Source organism: Gobius niger (assembly GCF_951799975.1).
Source record: "Gobius niger genome assembly, chromosome: 9".
Lineage (NCBI taxonomy): Eukaryota > Metazoa > Chordata > Actinopteri > Gobiiformes > Gobiidae > Gobius > Gobius niger.
Genome location: NC_136860.1, coordinates 10,061,775 through 10,077,237, shown reverse-complemented (window position 1 = coordinate 10,077,237; position 15,463 = coordinate 10,061,775). Strand labels below are relative to the sequence as shown.

The window sequence follows — 15,463 nt, the reverse complement described above, 5'->3', positions numbered from 1 at the left end:
AAATAATAATACCGTAAAAAAAAAACATAATAAATCTGTATGAAGAATAAATGAAACAAAATACATCTATTTCATGCGCCATACATGATGATTTGTCCATACTGAGATATGTTCTTACCTGAGCTTAGACGAGTTGGCACGTACTTGTCTGGTCTTTGTGCCCAGATGCTAACAACATTTTTGGTCGTTTTGTGTGACTGAGCGCACGCACAAAGACCAGACAGGTACGCATTAACTCGTCTCAGCTCAGGGAAGAACACATCTCAGTATGGAAAAACGGTGGCCTGTTCCTTTAAAGGGGTCTCGATTCCGGCGGCTCTGATACAGCAAGTTACTTTCAGTAACTGCCCTTCAGTTCTCTGAGTGTGCATTTTTTTAAACGAATTGCCATCAGGCTAATGGTGCGTTCCACTTGATCTCGGAAGTCGGAATTTCCGAGCTCCGACTTGGAAATTACAACTGGAACGCACTACAACTCTGTAATTCTGACTCGGAAACTCGGGACAGAATCAGCTCACCCGAGAAGGAGCACTTGCGCCAGACATGACATGTAATGCATGTAAAGCTTCAATAAACCGCATTATTTGTCAGATGTTTCCCAAATAAACTTGCTAGATGTCAATGCGAAATGGATAAGCTATACTGCTCTGTTGCTAGCGTCGTCTTATTAACGGTAAAAACAAAACATTTTAACTACTAGTGCTAAATTATCACTATATTTACAACAATTATAAAAAATATTACAATGAAGTTTCTCTGTAAATTGAATATGATGCTCTAATATGAGCAACAAATGGACAGGGACCAGAGGGTGGACATTTAGCTTAAGACTTTAGTTGAGACTGTTCATTCGTCTGTAGATGCAAAATTCGAAATAATGAGGTGTGACGTGTCCTCATAAACAGGACCAGATTAAGAGTGGTGACAGAACATGGTTCTCAAACAGTGGGACAGGGTTCAACAAGCCAGGCTCTGTGTGTGATCATTGTTAAACGGTTCTTTATGTATGTGGTGGCTTTAGCTTATAGCATTAGCTTTCTCCGGAGGGAATGTTATCAGTGCATCATCAAGCCCCCCCCCCCCCTAAAAGATGGGGGGAAATGGTGTAGTCTCAGGATAAACAGTATGAACACGAGGACAAAGTAGGTTTAAAAAATGTTCTCTACAAACACGGACCCAGCTCAGTAAACGTGTGCGTCCACTCATGTAAAACCGTTGCGATTCTTCCACCAGGCCTGTGTGTGGCGCTGTGACGCTACCACAGAATGACAACTTTTGTGGAATGTAAACAGTAACACGGCGGGAAAATGAAACCGTTTCATGGATTTACGATCTTCAAAAGAGACGAAGTGAATTTATTCACAGCAAGAAGGTCCTGGGTTCGATTCCCAGCTGGACGGGGCCTTTCTGTGTGGAGTTTGGAGGAAACCTACAGACACCAGGAGAACATGCAGTTTCCCTTACCACTAAAAACATGTGCAATAGGTGAGTTCTTCAGGCCCCAGAGAGGCCAGCACTGGCTCCGTGTCGGGCACAGACGTGGATAAATGTGTCTCCGTTTGATTGTCACTGATGCTCATGGAACAACTGCATAGATTTAAGTCCCGAGAAACATCAAAAGAAATCATGTTCGAGATGATTCTTTTCAGAAATTGGTCCTGGCAGATGTGAACGTGAACTTTGGAGAGAGAGAAAAAAAAGAAGAAACGAAATAAAAATTGGCATAAATCACAAAATACAAACTCGAGTTGCAGACGAGGAACCTATTGTCATGTGAAATAGATAACAAATGGGATCTGAAGACGGCGAGTGCAGTGGGAGAGGCAAGGTCTGCAGAGGCTGGGGACAGGGTAATGGAAATATTTGGAAGAAAGGTTGTAGAAGAGAGAAATAATTGGACTTATTTTTCCGTTAAATTGGGGCCAGAAATGACAAAAAGAGACGCAGAAAGCCCAGTGTTGTTTAGACCGAGGCAGGAAAGCAGGAAAAGGGGATATTCTCCATCATCAAGATAATTCATTGTCCTTTTCTCTCTTTTTTTTGCCCACAATAATACTATCCTCGCTAATGGCCTGACTGAGATGGTCTTTTGTGAGAAAAACTGCTCCGATAGCTTTGCGCGGTTACATAACTCTTCTGTATGTCGAAATGCGGCGCCTTTGTTAGCACCGTGATCTTGTCCTCGTGTTATGAGGCCGGGACACTTCTGTGGCACCTGCGAGCTCCACAACGTCTGAGTGCCCTTTCCTCCTTTGTGATCCATCCCTGCTCCTCTAGATAATAAGAGTGACCTTCGGTTGCAGCCCTTAGATTGAGCAATAGCGTACGGTGTTGATCTGGACAGCTGTAAGGTTAAGTTTCCTCGCACTCGTAGTGAATGAGAATGTCTTTGTTTTTTCGGGTCATACCGTGAGCAACAGCCTGGCCCTGATACCTTTATTTGGAGAGAATACTCTAGCGTTTGTTAGCCAGAGAGTGAGCTATAGCCTTCTAGTTTGATTTGAAAGGTCCAATTTTATATGTGCCTCTCTTCTGCATTTTGTCGTTTGACCCAAAGAGTGAATACTTAAAGCCACACCGCGTAGAATTTTACCCAATAAGTAAAATTGAAATACAAGCATTTATTTTATGACAGATACTTTCATCATAGAAAAATATCTCATAAATGTACAAACAAACATTTATGAGGCTCACCCCTGCTAAGATATGACTTTACTGGAAGTGGGTACGTCTCCAGCTCGTTTCCATGGAAATGTGACTAAAGTCAGCAGTTTTTGAGATTTAAACAGGTTAGTTTCTCTTCCAAGTCCATTATTTTATTACACACTGCAGTAACAGCATTTTCTATGTCATTAGGAGCATGTTTTGTTTTGCCTCAACAGTATAGTCAAAAATGTTACGCAGTGTACCTTTAAAGTTGGGTAACGGGGGTCACGATGCTGTGGACTTTGGGAATGGCTGACCTACACAAATGATAGACAAATGTAAAGTCCTGACCTGAGTGGCATCTCCATTTTATGTTCAGTATGTACATAAGGTCCATGACAGTCTACGGTTGAACATAACACATCCTATAGGGATGTACCAATCCGATATTCAGTATTGGTATCGGTAGCCGTTGCGGGCATTTGGAGAGCATTGGATCGGATTTGATGACTGGACGGGTCTGATACAAAAGACGGACGTAAATCTGCGGTCATGGATCTGGTTTACCGCACCGCAGTGCTTCGAGGTTTATCGCTGCACAGTGGTGACCTGCAGACCTTCATGCTATCGCTATGCTAGGCTAAGCTAGGCTTTGATTTGATTTATTCTTGTTATTGTGTCTTGCACATAAGTAAGTGCCCAGTCCTCATAGGCTTAACAAGACACATTTCAAAACAGAATTCAGAAACTGTACAATCAATCATAACAGAACAACATCCACATCACACAGGAGGATATAAGAATATATAAATATACAGATGAAAAACGTTCTAATTTAGAATTCAAAGCCCAAACCTCTTGCATGTTTATTAAAAAAAGCCAACTGGTGAAACTACTGTATATAGGCTATAATATATAATGATATATATTGTTTAAAAATAGACCGTATCGGATCGGTATCAGATCAGTTCCGGCCAGATGAAGTGTCAAGACATCGGATCGGGAGCTCAAAACATGTCCCTGTCGTGTGTTGCAGGGCACAAAGTGAACGACGGGCTGTGGCACTCGGTGAGCCTGGACAGCAGGAACCTTCAGATCAGCCTGAGCCTGGACTCTGAGCCGCCCTCCACCATCGACCAGTGGGAGCAGCTGCAGACCCGCGAAGCCTTCTACTTCGGAGGTCAGTACCACGCAATAGCAACACATCCTCAGAAGGGGCGGGATTAGATTTACAACAGGACCTCGGGTGAAAGGTAAAAATCACTAACGGTAAAATGTCCGCTATCACCCTATGATGACAAGGCGTGACTCAAAGAAGAATGTCTGTGTAGGCTCTCAGTCGTACAGGAGTTGTCCATCTTCAATGAAGGTTCTTGCGTCACCTTCTGTACTCTGTAGTTGAAGTGTCGAACGTTTCGCCTCTCATCCAAAAGGCTTCGTCAGCAACACTTAAGTTTTAGTTCAGCCCGCAGACCATATATAGACCACTGGGAGGAGTTTGGCTAAGCCCCTCCCCTCTATTAACGGCTATTCTCCGATGCCAAAGAAGAATATGATCTCTTTTAAGGTGAGACACAGCAGGTGAAAGCACACAATGGTCAATGTTGAGATTTTTAGCTAGTTTTCTCCCCTTCCTACACTTATTCATTCACAAATATTTTTTGGGTATCCTTGTGTACTGCGCAAGGTGACCCGAGATGACGCTGTAATCCAAATATGGTCATTTCCTGTCTGGGAGATAGCAGTGGCTAAATACATTATATACACGTTACAAAACTTTAGGGCCTGTTTTCTTTGTGACTGATATATCAACAAAATAAAATCATAACTTTTAACCCGGGTCTATCCATTATTTTTGGCAACAAATGTTTTTCTTCATATTTATGTCAGTAATATACATCAAAAGTTTCAAATTGATCGATCTTAAGTATTATTTTCTTTCCCCCTAATCTCCTGCAGTGTCTCTTGCCTTAACCCCCACCTGAACAGAGCACATTTTCTCCAGTTTTATTACCCAAATCTAAAAGTTTCTTGAAAAGAAGCATCAAAATAGCGACGAAAACGAGAAGAAACACAAAAAAATCAACAAAAGTCCAACAAAAAAAGTAACAAGAGCAACAAAAAAGCAACAAAATGTGACAAAAATAATGGCAAAAATGAGATGTAAAAGAAAGTGAAAAAAGTGACGACAACACATTTTGTAAGTCTTTCAAATGAGGCGTTGCTCTGGTCTACAGACTGTAAGCTTCAATCCAGAAGCTTTTAGATTTGGGTAAAGCTGAACTGGAGAATGTACGCTCAGTTAAAGGAGCAGGACACCGGTTTTCCATACCGTGATATGTTCCCACCTGAGTTTAGACGAGTTGATACGTACCTGTCTGGTCTTTGTGCGTGCCAGTGGAAGAGCTTGGTCGCTTCTAACTTCACCCCCGTTTGGAGCCATAGGAATATACTGGGAGAGGCCAAATGCTAACAACATCTTTGGTCTTTTTGCGTGTCTAACCTCAGGTAAGAACATATCTCAGTATGGAAAAACACTGTGCCCTCAGTCACGCAAAAAGACCAAAGATGTTGTTAGCATTTGGCCACTCCCAATATATTCCTATGGCTCCAAATGGGGTGAAGTTGGAAGCGACTGATTGTTGTTGATTTCGGCTGAATTAATGGTCAACAGAAGGTCTGCACCAGTCTCGACCAACTATTTGAGAGCCACTGCTTTATAATACTGTTTAAAACTTGGTTACAAAACTGCTATAATGAGTTTTTCCCACATCCCGTCCAGGATGTCCCGCGTCCGGATGCAGGAACCCCACCGTCTCTTTCCAAGGGTGCATGCGCCTCATCTCCATCAACGGTCAGCCGGTCAGCCTCCAGCATGTGCAGCATGGGCTTCTGGGAAACTACAACGAGCTGCTGTTTGACACCTGCTCCATCAGGGACAGGTAAGCCTGGCAGAAATCCGTTCCCTCTGTTCCTGTTTTACATCGAAAAACATCTCCATTTTTCACCACAACTTAGGCTGTATTATTATGCAGACAAGTGTTCCAAGTGTTCGTTGAAGAATTGCCGGCGAGGTTTGCTGAAAAGTTTAAAAGGCCCAAAATAGTACATTATATGAAACTGCATTCTTAAATCTCAGCGCTCTGGGGCGCGTTTAAGAATGTGCAGTGTGAGCTGAATCTTGATTTTAAAGAAGACATTCAGTTGTGTGTAAGTTTGAGCTCACTTTGGTCGTTTCTTCTTCCACCGCCGAAGTGCTCCGGTTGCGCACAAAGATCACTCACCTCTCACTCACATTTGAAAGCTAAGGCCTTCAAATCTGAAGATCTGAGTGGATTTTCATTGCTATTTTGACACTTTTTTTCAAGAAGCTTTTAGATTTGAGTAAAGTCAAATTGGAGAACATGTGCTCAGTTCAGGTGGGGGTTAACAGATGAACAAAACTCGAGATAGAACATCGCCATTGTAACACACTGGAACAAATGGGAAGCTCTGTCGGCCATTTTGTGATTGTCCTTTCGAACAGGAAACACCACTCAGTTTTTGTAAATCTTTAAGAGTGTCTTATTCAAATAGTTGCTTAAATTGAAATCCAGTTTTCAAACAAAGACTTTCCAATTGCGGGTGGAAGGTCGGGGTTGAAGGATAGTGGAGCATACGTTGATGTTGATGATGAAAGTCCACAAAATTCTTTAGCATCTTGTCAAGCACGTAACATATTATACACCACATTAAATGTTAAGCAAAGAATATACCATTTTCATATTATTTAAAAGAGACAGAGTTTGTCCAATATTAGCTCGTGAACTTGAGACATTGAATACCCTGACTGTAGAATGAAGGGTGCAAAATAGCACTAAGCTAAAAAGCTAAAAAAAATTACCATTAAAGCAATACTAAGTAACTCTTGCCCTCTAGAGGACTTAAGCGCAACTGCAGGTGTCGTAGCAAGTTGCAATTTTTTTAACTTATTAATTGCCTTGGAGAGTAAATACTGCGCAGACAGAAAAGGCGAAGGGACAGAGGGATATTATACATCCAATTACACAATGGAAATTATTTTTTTCACTCAAACTTGGCTGTAAATACTGTTTAAAGTGACGCTAGCCCGCAGTTAGCTTTTCCCGTTAGCCTGTTAGCTTCTTCTTCGTGATTCCATTAGTGTGTATTGGTTGCTCCGGTCCAGTGGCAGTCAAGTTGCAATTGTGGTTTTCTGGCCAGAGACACCAGGGGGAGATGAAAGACCCTCCAATCATCCCATCAACACTTGTATTACCCCCAGAGGGACTACGGAAAGGATTTATTAAAGTAGTGCTGCTTTAAATATGAATCTGCAATATCATCAAATGTTCGCATTTCACCCATTGAACTATATTTTACTTAGTCACTTGAATGCTTAGGGGTGTTGCATAGAACTTCCGGGTGGATAGTGCCTCCGGGACGGGACGGCCAGGGCAGTGTCGATCCTCACCAGGCCGATCACAAGATGTCCGCCACATTTGCAACGTCAAAGAGTGCCACGTCCTACCTAGAGTTTTGTTAAAGATCTTGACTGTTCTTTTGCGGTCAGAAACTTTCGTGTTTTTCCCAAATCGTGCAGCATTTTCTTCTTTCTTTCCTATTTTAAATCAATAACAAAACAGCGTCCTGAAACATAGAAAGAACTCTGGCTCTTGCAGCTCCGGTTCAATCGCATTTGAATAAAAACAAAAGCTCCGCGCTCCCTTCCAGACCGTGACTGTCGAACTCCGTCAGACTCCGAAAGGCAGGCCCGATCTGCTTGCCTGTTTACATTCCTAATTTGTTGACTGGAGGTTTTGTATCTTTTATTTTTTCACCCCCCCCCTCTTCCGTGGCGAGGTTAGAGCGGTTGACATGTCACCCCGATCGCGGCGCGGTGACAGCCCGCTCCAATTAAGATTCACAGACAACACGCGGAGAGTGGCAGGGCCCCGGCGCCGTTCCTCCTCCTCTCATTACGAACCACCCGAGGTTTGTACGAGAGCCGCCCGAACGCAGCGCCGGGCCGGCTACCACCACCGCGGCGGCGACGGCTGCGGTTTACCCTCGGGCTGGCTGCGCCGCGCTGTTGTTGCTGCGTCGTTTTGAAGCCGCTCGGAGACGACAGGGACTGACAGGTACGGGGTAGGAAAGCCGAGGCTACGCGTCTGCGGGATTGCGAAAAGGTAAAGCTCGCTTAATTGGACGCGTTCAAGGTTGCGTTTTGACTGGCAATTAAAGCCTGTGAGTCCGAAAGGGGATCCTGGAGACGCTGCCTGCACCGCATGATGAGACGCGTTCAAAGAGAGGAGGGAAATGCAGAAACCTTTTCAGCAACACGTTTGAATACAACCCAGTGGACTTAGCAAAGTACTGTGTGTACATCTACGAGCAAAACGAGGATCCGTTTGAAACATGAGAAAAATATATATCAAGCTTTCTGTCTTTTTATGTTTTCTCACAAATTAATGCTTAAAAGGAGTTTAAAAATGTTAAAATTATGTATTTTCCTCCCCCTACATGTTCCAGCTATGTCCTAATGTGTAGAATGAGCCCAGACCTGTTCACCACAACTGCCTCAAAAATCCTGCACTGTCACTCAAAAAGGTGTCACTTCGGGTCCAAATTGCCGTCATGCACAAGCTTAATATAGAAGGTGCAGTTACACGTATGACCTGAGGAGGCAGTAGTGAGTATAAAATGGCCAACTTGCATCCATACCCTTTAAATATTGCCTCTTTTTCAGGGATGAAATCTAAAAACAAAGGATAGAGGCAGGTAAAATGTACTGTTTTGATTATGAAAAATAGACAAAAAATAGAAGTAGGTGAGGGCATCAAAAGTCAAACAAAGTAGTGATGAATGACTTGCAATGTGTACCTTGTTGTAAATTATGATGTCAAAAACACATCCGAGGCACTCCGTCTACAAAAGAATTAAAGTCCTTTATTAGTATGGACCGTCGATATTGCCCTTCGACCCACACATGTGTCCTGTCTTCATCAGGGCAAAAGCAGCTGATCATGTGATCAATAAAATGCCAAGAAGTACCAGGTTTACCAAGGTGTGCACACAGCACAGGTTCGATCAGTGGTTCTCAACTGCGAGCTTATCATAATTTCAGCTTTATGAAGCCTAGGCATTAATTCAACATGGTAGACCAATTTCAGCATCACCTACCTCCAGCCAATGATCGCTCCACCTCAGCCATCAGCGTAAGAGCCACACCTCTGTAGCAGCCAATTATCGCCCTCGGTCCCGCTTTTAAGCCCCAGCAATTATGGTTCATTCGCTTCCCCGCTTCTCCCTGCTGCATCTTCACTGGTCTTCCATACCACCACCAGTGTCCAGGCTCCGGGGGAAGACATCCCTAACTCCAAGCTGACTTTCATACATCGATGTCTACCACCGGGGTCTGATCGCCAAAACTAATATACATGTCAATAAATCTTCCTAATTGCTGCTTTTGTCTGTTTGAGTCTATCCAGGTTGAATTAGGCTTACTGAATGCTTACTCAACAACATTTTTTGAAGAAAAAATAATATTTAACATTATATTTCAGTGGAGATATAGTTGCAAGAGTGTACAGAAAAGCGCATTAAAGCGCAACCTCAACTGTCTCCTCCTCCCACCACCCCTCCTCTTGCTCCCCTTCACTGTGCAGCTGTTTCAGTGAAGAGATACATTAAAACACTGCACAGTGTTTGTGTGGCTGTAGTCAAACTATGGTGAGTGTTTTTACCGTGTGATGGCCAGAGATGGACCGGTGAGGAAAGCCTTTCCTAGAGATGTAGGCCCTCAGGAGGAGCTGTTTGTGAACAGGGGGAGTTTTTGGGGAACTGCCACCACGGTGTTCAACATAGCCACTAGAAAAGATCCAAAGAATGCTCAAAGGTGCATGAGTAACATTGTAACATGGTAAAAAGCTCTAAAAAGTCGAGTTTGCATAATGAAACCCTTTAAAAATAAATAATTCCCCTTATTCCGCCCTGTCCACTTTTGGTTGTTTGCCATGGCTCTTCCTTTGTCCTGACACTACCAGTGGAGCGCGAAGTCCGTTCACTAAGTGGAGACTGAGGGAAATGAGCCTGATAATGGCTTTGTGTCCATGTAGAAACTGATTTTCTCTTGACGTCTGCAGTCCTATGTAAACTAATACGAGTGAAGAGGCAGGCACACTTCATGCCGGCGCCCACGTGAACTTCCAAAATAATTCCAAGTGTTGGCTTGAAGCTCGACACGGTCGTCACTCTTCTGTAAATGGTGCACTGCTAATGCATCAAAGACACTTTATAAATATGTGTGAACCTTATTAAACCATTCCAATGTGGCCAGTCTCTCCGACTTCTCCTCCCTCTCATTTGTCAGCCGGGCCGGTGTTAACGTCAGCCCTGCACCACTTAGTTCAGCTCCATTAGCACTTCAGGAAGACAAACCTTTACCGTCCCGACCCCTCCCCATGACACCCGCTACACCTACACCCACTACACCTACAGCGGAAGAGCTCGCACTTCATTAAAACCGCAGTGAAACCCCATCCCGACTGCGGACGGCTGCGGCAATTAACGCACACCACGTCCAAGTGCATGAAATTATAGATGCACGCTCCGAAGAGCGGCAATTAGGAGGAAGAGGAGCAGGAGGGAGGGAGTGTTCATCAGCTACAAGAGGTCTCAGGGATGAGCTCCCAGAGATACTTCTGCTCCGTCTAGAGGTCAGTGACATTAGAAAGAAGCAACGACTGGAATACAGCACATGTTTTTGTACGATACAGTAGGGCAATAATTAAAATCAGATCGTCAAAAAGGGTTTTCAGAACAATAGGGGTTTTTGTGGCGTAAAGAAAGTAGGTATTTAACGTTGATGAACAATAATTTTTCGAAAAATTAGGGCGACCATACGTCCTCATTTTGAATCTGAAAAAAATTCTGGGAGGACTCTCTAAATTAATGCGAAATGTCTGGGATTAACTTTGGCCCGGAAGGGACAGGCCCCAACAATATTTCACAGGGACAGTGACTCGGGCAGACTGTGCAGAGTTCATCGCGATGATGCGTGTATTTAAAGGGATATTTCAGGATTTTTGACATAGGGCCTCATTTCCTAGTTATCCAGAGTGTTGCTGATTTCTGGAGATATTTTTTTTTTGTAATTCATGCAGTTCTTATGTTTAAAGAGTTACGCGGTGCTAGGCTAGTGCAAGGCAAGCGCATTTCTATGGTATCAGCTAGTCTGCATTAAAAACAGTCTGACCCGCTCCACAGAGCACCTGAGGCAAATCACTTATAACACCAGACTAACCATATAAATGTCTGTGTCCAGAGAATAATTTGAACCATTTTGCATTTAAAATAACTTATATTTGAGCAGCATCAGCTTCGTGGTTGTATAAGCTACGCGGTGGCGGAGTGATCTGCTAGAAAATAGTCCCTCAAAATGAGATCGTTCATGTGATGCAAGGTCAGTTATATTCCAAAAAATATTCTATCGACACAGACATTTATATGGTTAGTCTGGTGTTATAAGTGATTTGCCTCAGGTGCTCTGTGTGTGCGTAAGACTGTTTTCAATGTAGGGTAGCTGATACCATAGAAATGCACTAGCCTTGCATTAGCCTAGCGCCACGAAACTCTTCAAATATAAGAATAGCATTGCAAAATATCTCCAGAAATCAGCAACACTCTGGATAACTAGGAAATGAGGCCCTTTGTCAAAAATCCTGAAATATCCCTTTAATTCTCGCTGCTCCCGCAACTGTTGAAATGCGCGTGATGAGCGTGGGTATGCATGTGGACATGTGGAGATCTTCTCATTGTGTGACTTGGAGAGTGGAGGGTCAGCATCACAACACTTTTTGTTTCATGTTGATTGGTCAAATGTTCGCGCACTTTTTCTGCTTGCAGCTGATTTACAGTTTGTTCATGGAGAAACAAGCAATGTTTGTAGTGTAATTAGATCAGAGGTTTTACTTCAAAACAAACAGAAAATGCTCTTTCCATTTCTTAGTTACATTTTCAAGTCCAGTGTGAGAGGGGAGGAGTGCGGCTCCTTGGTCCCTGAGCTCATCAGGGCCGAACGGGGACAGGAGACTAACTTATAAATAAGTTTCTTTCTTTACAGTTTCTTAAGAAGACTTTTGGCAAGTCTGTAGGCATTAGGCTTTATTCTAGTTTATTTCTGTGATAGAAAAACAACAAACACAGTGAATGTTTACAAGTCAAAATAAAGCATTTTAAAATATGAAGCTGAAAACTCATAATGAACTGTCCTAATGTCGATAATTCTGTATAATTGTAAAATTGCAATATTTTCTCTCACAATAATAACGATATAGTTTAGATCAGGGGTGGCCAACTAGTCAGAGACCAAGAGCCGAAATTTTCAACCTTGATCCTGTGAAGAGCCACAAAGGCACCGACCATTAGCGAGATCCAGGGGCGGTGCTTTATTGTGATTAAACAGAATGTGACCGTTTTATTTATATCACAATAAACTATAACTTTATGCCTTTTTCTTTTTTCTTTTTTTTTATAATTGTGTTAGATTGAATGGTTTTACTCCTCAACAAGATTGAAATATTAAATGACATTTTGTGTTTCCTGCTCTGACTGAGACAGAATTTGATTATTATTATTATTTATTTATTTTTAATGCTGGGGTGTGTTTGTATGTGGGGCCCTGCCCACTGAGCCCCCTTCTCTGATTCGCCCCTGGCCTGTGCGCTCTGTGCCTGCAGCTTCGTCCTGACTGGACTGTGCAGAGAGAACGCACTCTAGGCTGCATAAAGTTCATGAACTTTAACCAGGAGCCTCTGGAGGATCTGAGAGTCTGTTTTAAGTTGCATCTATTACAGTTACAGCACATGTGAAAGAAAAGTCATGACTTTGCGTATTTCCGCGTTACAATGTCGCAATTCGCATCATATGCTTCAAAAGAGCTCTGCTTTTTTCCATTTCCTAATTTTGATCTTTTTCTGTGAAGATGAGGCCAAATAAAGAGTAGGCTGATCAGAAACCTGAAAAGCACAGAAGCTAATCCTAGTGCCACGATCTGCCTGCCTGTTGTTTAACCTACATCCCGCTTTGACTGAGGCTGCCGCACGGGCACCTTTTACACGCCGCCTCAAAAAGGAGAGAGATTCGACTGTCATTCATGTAGAGATGGAAACAGGGTCTGTTGGACGATGGTTGGATTTTTGGTCAAAGACTGTTACAGTTTATGGGAAATATTTACCAATTATTTTGCAAAGAGCTGCATTGTATTAAACATATCCAATCATGCAAAGAGCCGCACTCTGATTGGCCAAGAGCCGCATGCGGCTCGAGAGCCGCGGGTTGGCCACCCCTGGTTTAGATGGTCATACAAGGGCCACAGTGGGCCTGCTGTTTTTTTGGCGGACTATAAACATATTTGTCACACATAAATAAAGTCAAGCCAAAATCAGGTCCGCAAATTGTTCAGTAGAAGCAAAAACGCCACTTGTTGCTAACGTTAGCATACGTAGCATGAAGCTAACGTAGGTTCCTGGCTAGCTTTGTCAGTTTTCTTTTAAGTATTTATGGGCTGTTGAACCACCTTGCTCCTCTCCATGTCTCTGTATCTTTATGTAGTAGGAAAACATATTCTTAATTCAGCATTTGTAAAAGTAATGGTAAAAAATGGAAGAAACTACTTTGTTTTCTTTCTTTCAGTGCTTCGAACATGACCAGATGCTCCAAACTTTCTAACCTGTCATGTGTGCTTTAATAAAAGGAAAACACATTACACCAACACGAAAGCATTCTCCTGAAAACCCAGCGATGTAGGGCAGCCGTGGTGAAACTCGTGACCTGGAAGCATGCAGCGAGTGTAATTACACACGGGTGAAGCGTCTGATTGACAGGAGGACAGCCGGGGTGAAGTAGGGCATCTCACACTTGGTATTCCGCCTGCTGAAGACGGCCAAGGAACAGGCTGATTCTTTCGCGCAGCGCCTTACCTACAGTATGTGGGGTACGCAAAGGAGACATCGGCAATGCCCCAAGGCCCACCTTTATCCCTCTGAGAGTTTCAAAGTAAGGCGCTCAAACTGGCAAGAAACACCATACTTTTAGAGGCTTAAGTGGGTATTTGGACCAAGCCATTTCGGCAATATCGAAGCTTTAACAATGAACCGGCTATTCATATGAATGTCCACTTGCTGTCCATCTTGCTCACTTCCAGTACAAACCGCAGACCCATCTCCAGAGTGAAGCCGGTCCAACGGACACTGTCCAGATCATCGTCGTTCAGCCATGTGTTGCAACAAGACGGGTCTATGCAAACCTAACCATGATAACTGTTAGAGGATAACACTAATGGATCTGTATCATGCTATTTTAGCCATTCCAAAGTAAAGTACAGGCATTTATATGATATATTGTACCTCTACCACTATGGAGCCCTTATTTTGTGCGAAATATAAGTATTTTCAGGGGGTATTTTGATAGCCCGGAAGACACAACCCTTCGATTCAGTTAACTCCGCCCCCTCTCTCCGAGCGGATCTGCCCATGCATTATTAGCAGTAAAATAAATATAAATATCAGAGCAATAAGTGAAGTTACTTCACGATGCAGTTATAAGGAGTTGACATCTGCAACACAGCTTCATAAATGGCTAACACACAAGCTAACACACACGCTAACACATAAGCTAACACGCGTTTTTACTCACCACCGCTCTGTCCTGGCTTCTCCATCACATTGTGGACTCCCGTTGGTTATAAAAGTGAATCCACTTTGATTTTGGCTTAGGTTCACCAAACATCCATCAGAGACAATCACAGAAAAACACTATTTTGGTGATAGTCGCCGAATCCCAGAGAGAAATTCCAACTTCTGGCGAGTGGCCTCTTTTTTAGGAAGGTTGAGTGAAGTCTGTCCTCGTAGCCAAACGCGCTTTTCTCCACGACATTATTGTTAGGTAAGAAAAAAAGAACATGTGTCTCCAGAATAGTTTAGAAAGAGCTCCTTATTCACAACGTTCAGTGCAAACATGACATCTGTTCAGACGCTCAGAGGGTGTGTGTCGAGCTCTTCCTGTTCCCTCTTCCCCCAGGAGGAAAAATAGCATAACAACATGGCTCGAAGCCCCAAAAAGTCGATTTTGCATGATATAGGACCTTTAAATCGCTATTTATCATGCTGGGTCAAGCTGTGCAGTCGTACTATCTCTGTCACAGCCTTGACTGTGGTGCTCCGGCGCCCACACTCAGCCACTGAATGTTTGCTTGTGTATCAGTCTGACGCTCTGAGAGAGTATTTATCCCTTTTCTGTGGAAGCATAGACAGACTTGAATGGTAGGACTAGCGCAATGTCTCGGGTTCATGTCTCCGGGTCCTGTACCGATGGTAAATAAACTTCTCCTGTATCCAGACTGCTGCCTATTTTTCATCTATCCTCTCCAACACCATTGTTAATCCTCAAACAATAACCATTGTAACAAAAGACAATCAGCACCGTTCTGGCATATAGACAAACGGACTTTGCATATGGTATTGTGTTATGTCGCGTTCAGGAACTTGGTCAAACTTTTACTCCAGTTGGCGAATTCACATGAACAACTTCCGACTTCCGTTGACTGCAGAAAACAGCTGATTTGCTCATTTATCGTTTAATGTGAGGTTTTTGGTAAAACACGGCAACTTTCTTAAGTTTAATGTGAGCGATCATCGTCATTATCGCAAGAGAAATCCCCGACAGATGGCACCCACGAAATTACCATGGGGTAAGAGTTAATGCTAGCAGAAAATAAACTTTACAAGATATTCATTTTAATTAGGCCTACGCGAGCACC

At 43.1% G+C, this 15,463-nt stretch overlaps 1 protein-coding gene across 1 annotated transcript in view; it reads left to right on the top strand.

Moving 5' to 3' along the window:
• LOC306967706 (contactin-associated protein-like 5) overlaps positions 1 to 15,463 on the top strand; it is a 226,666-nt gene that overhangs the window by 153,922 nt on the left and 57,281 nt on the right. Inside the window, exons 8-9 of the mRNA XM_079562834.1 lie at positions 3,683 to 3,826; positions 5,429 to 5,588. Coding sequence (XP_079418960.1) covers positions 3,683 to 3,826; positions 5,429 to 5,588 — 304 coding nt within the window. The remainder of the gene's footprint in view (positions 1 to 3,682; positions 3,827 to 5,428; positions 5,589 to 15,463) is intronic.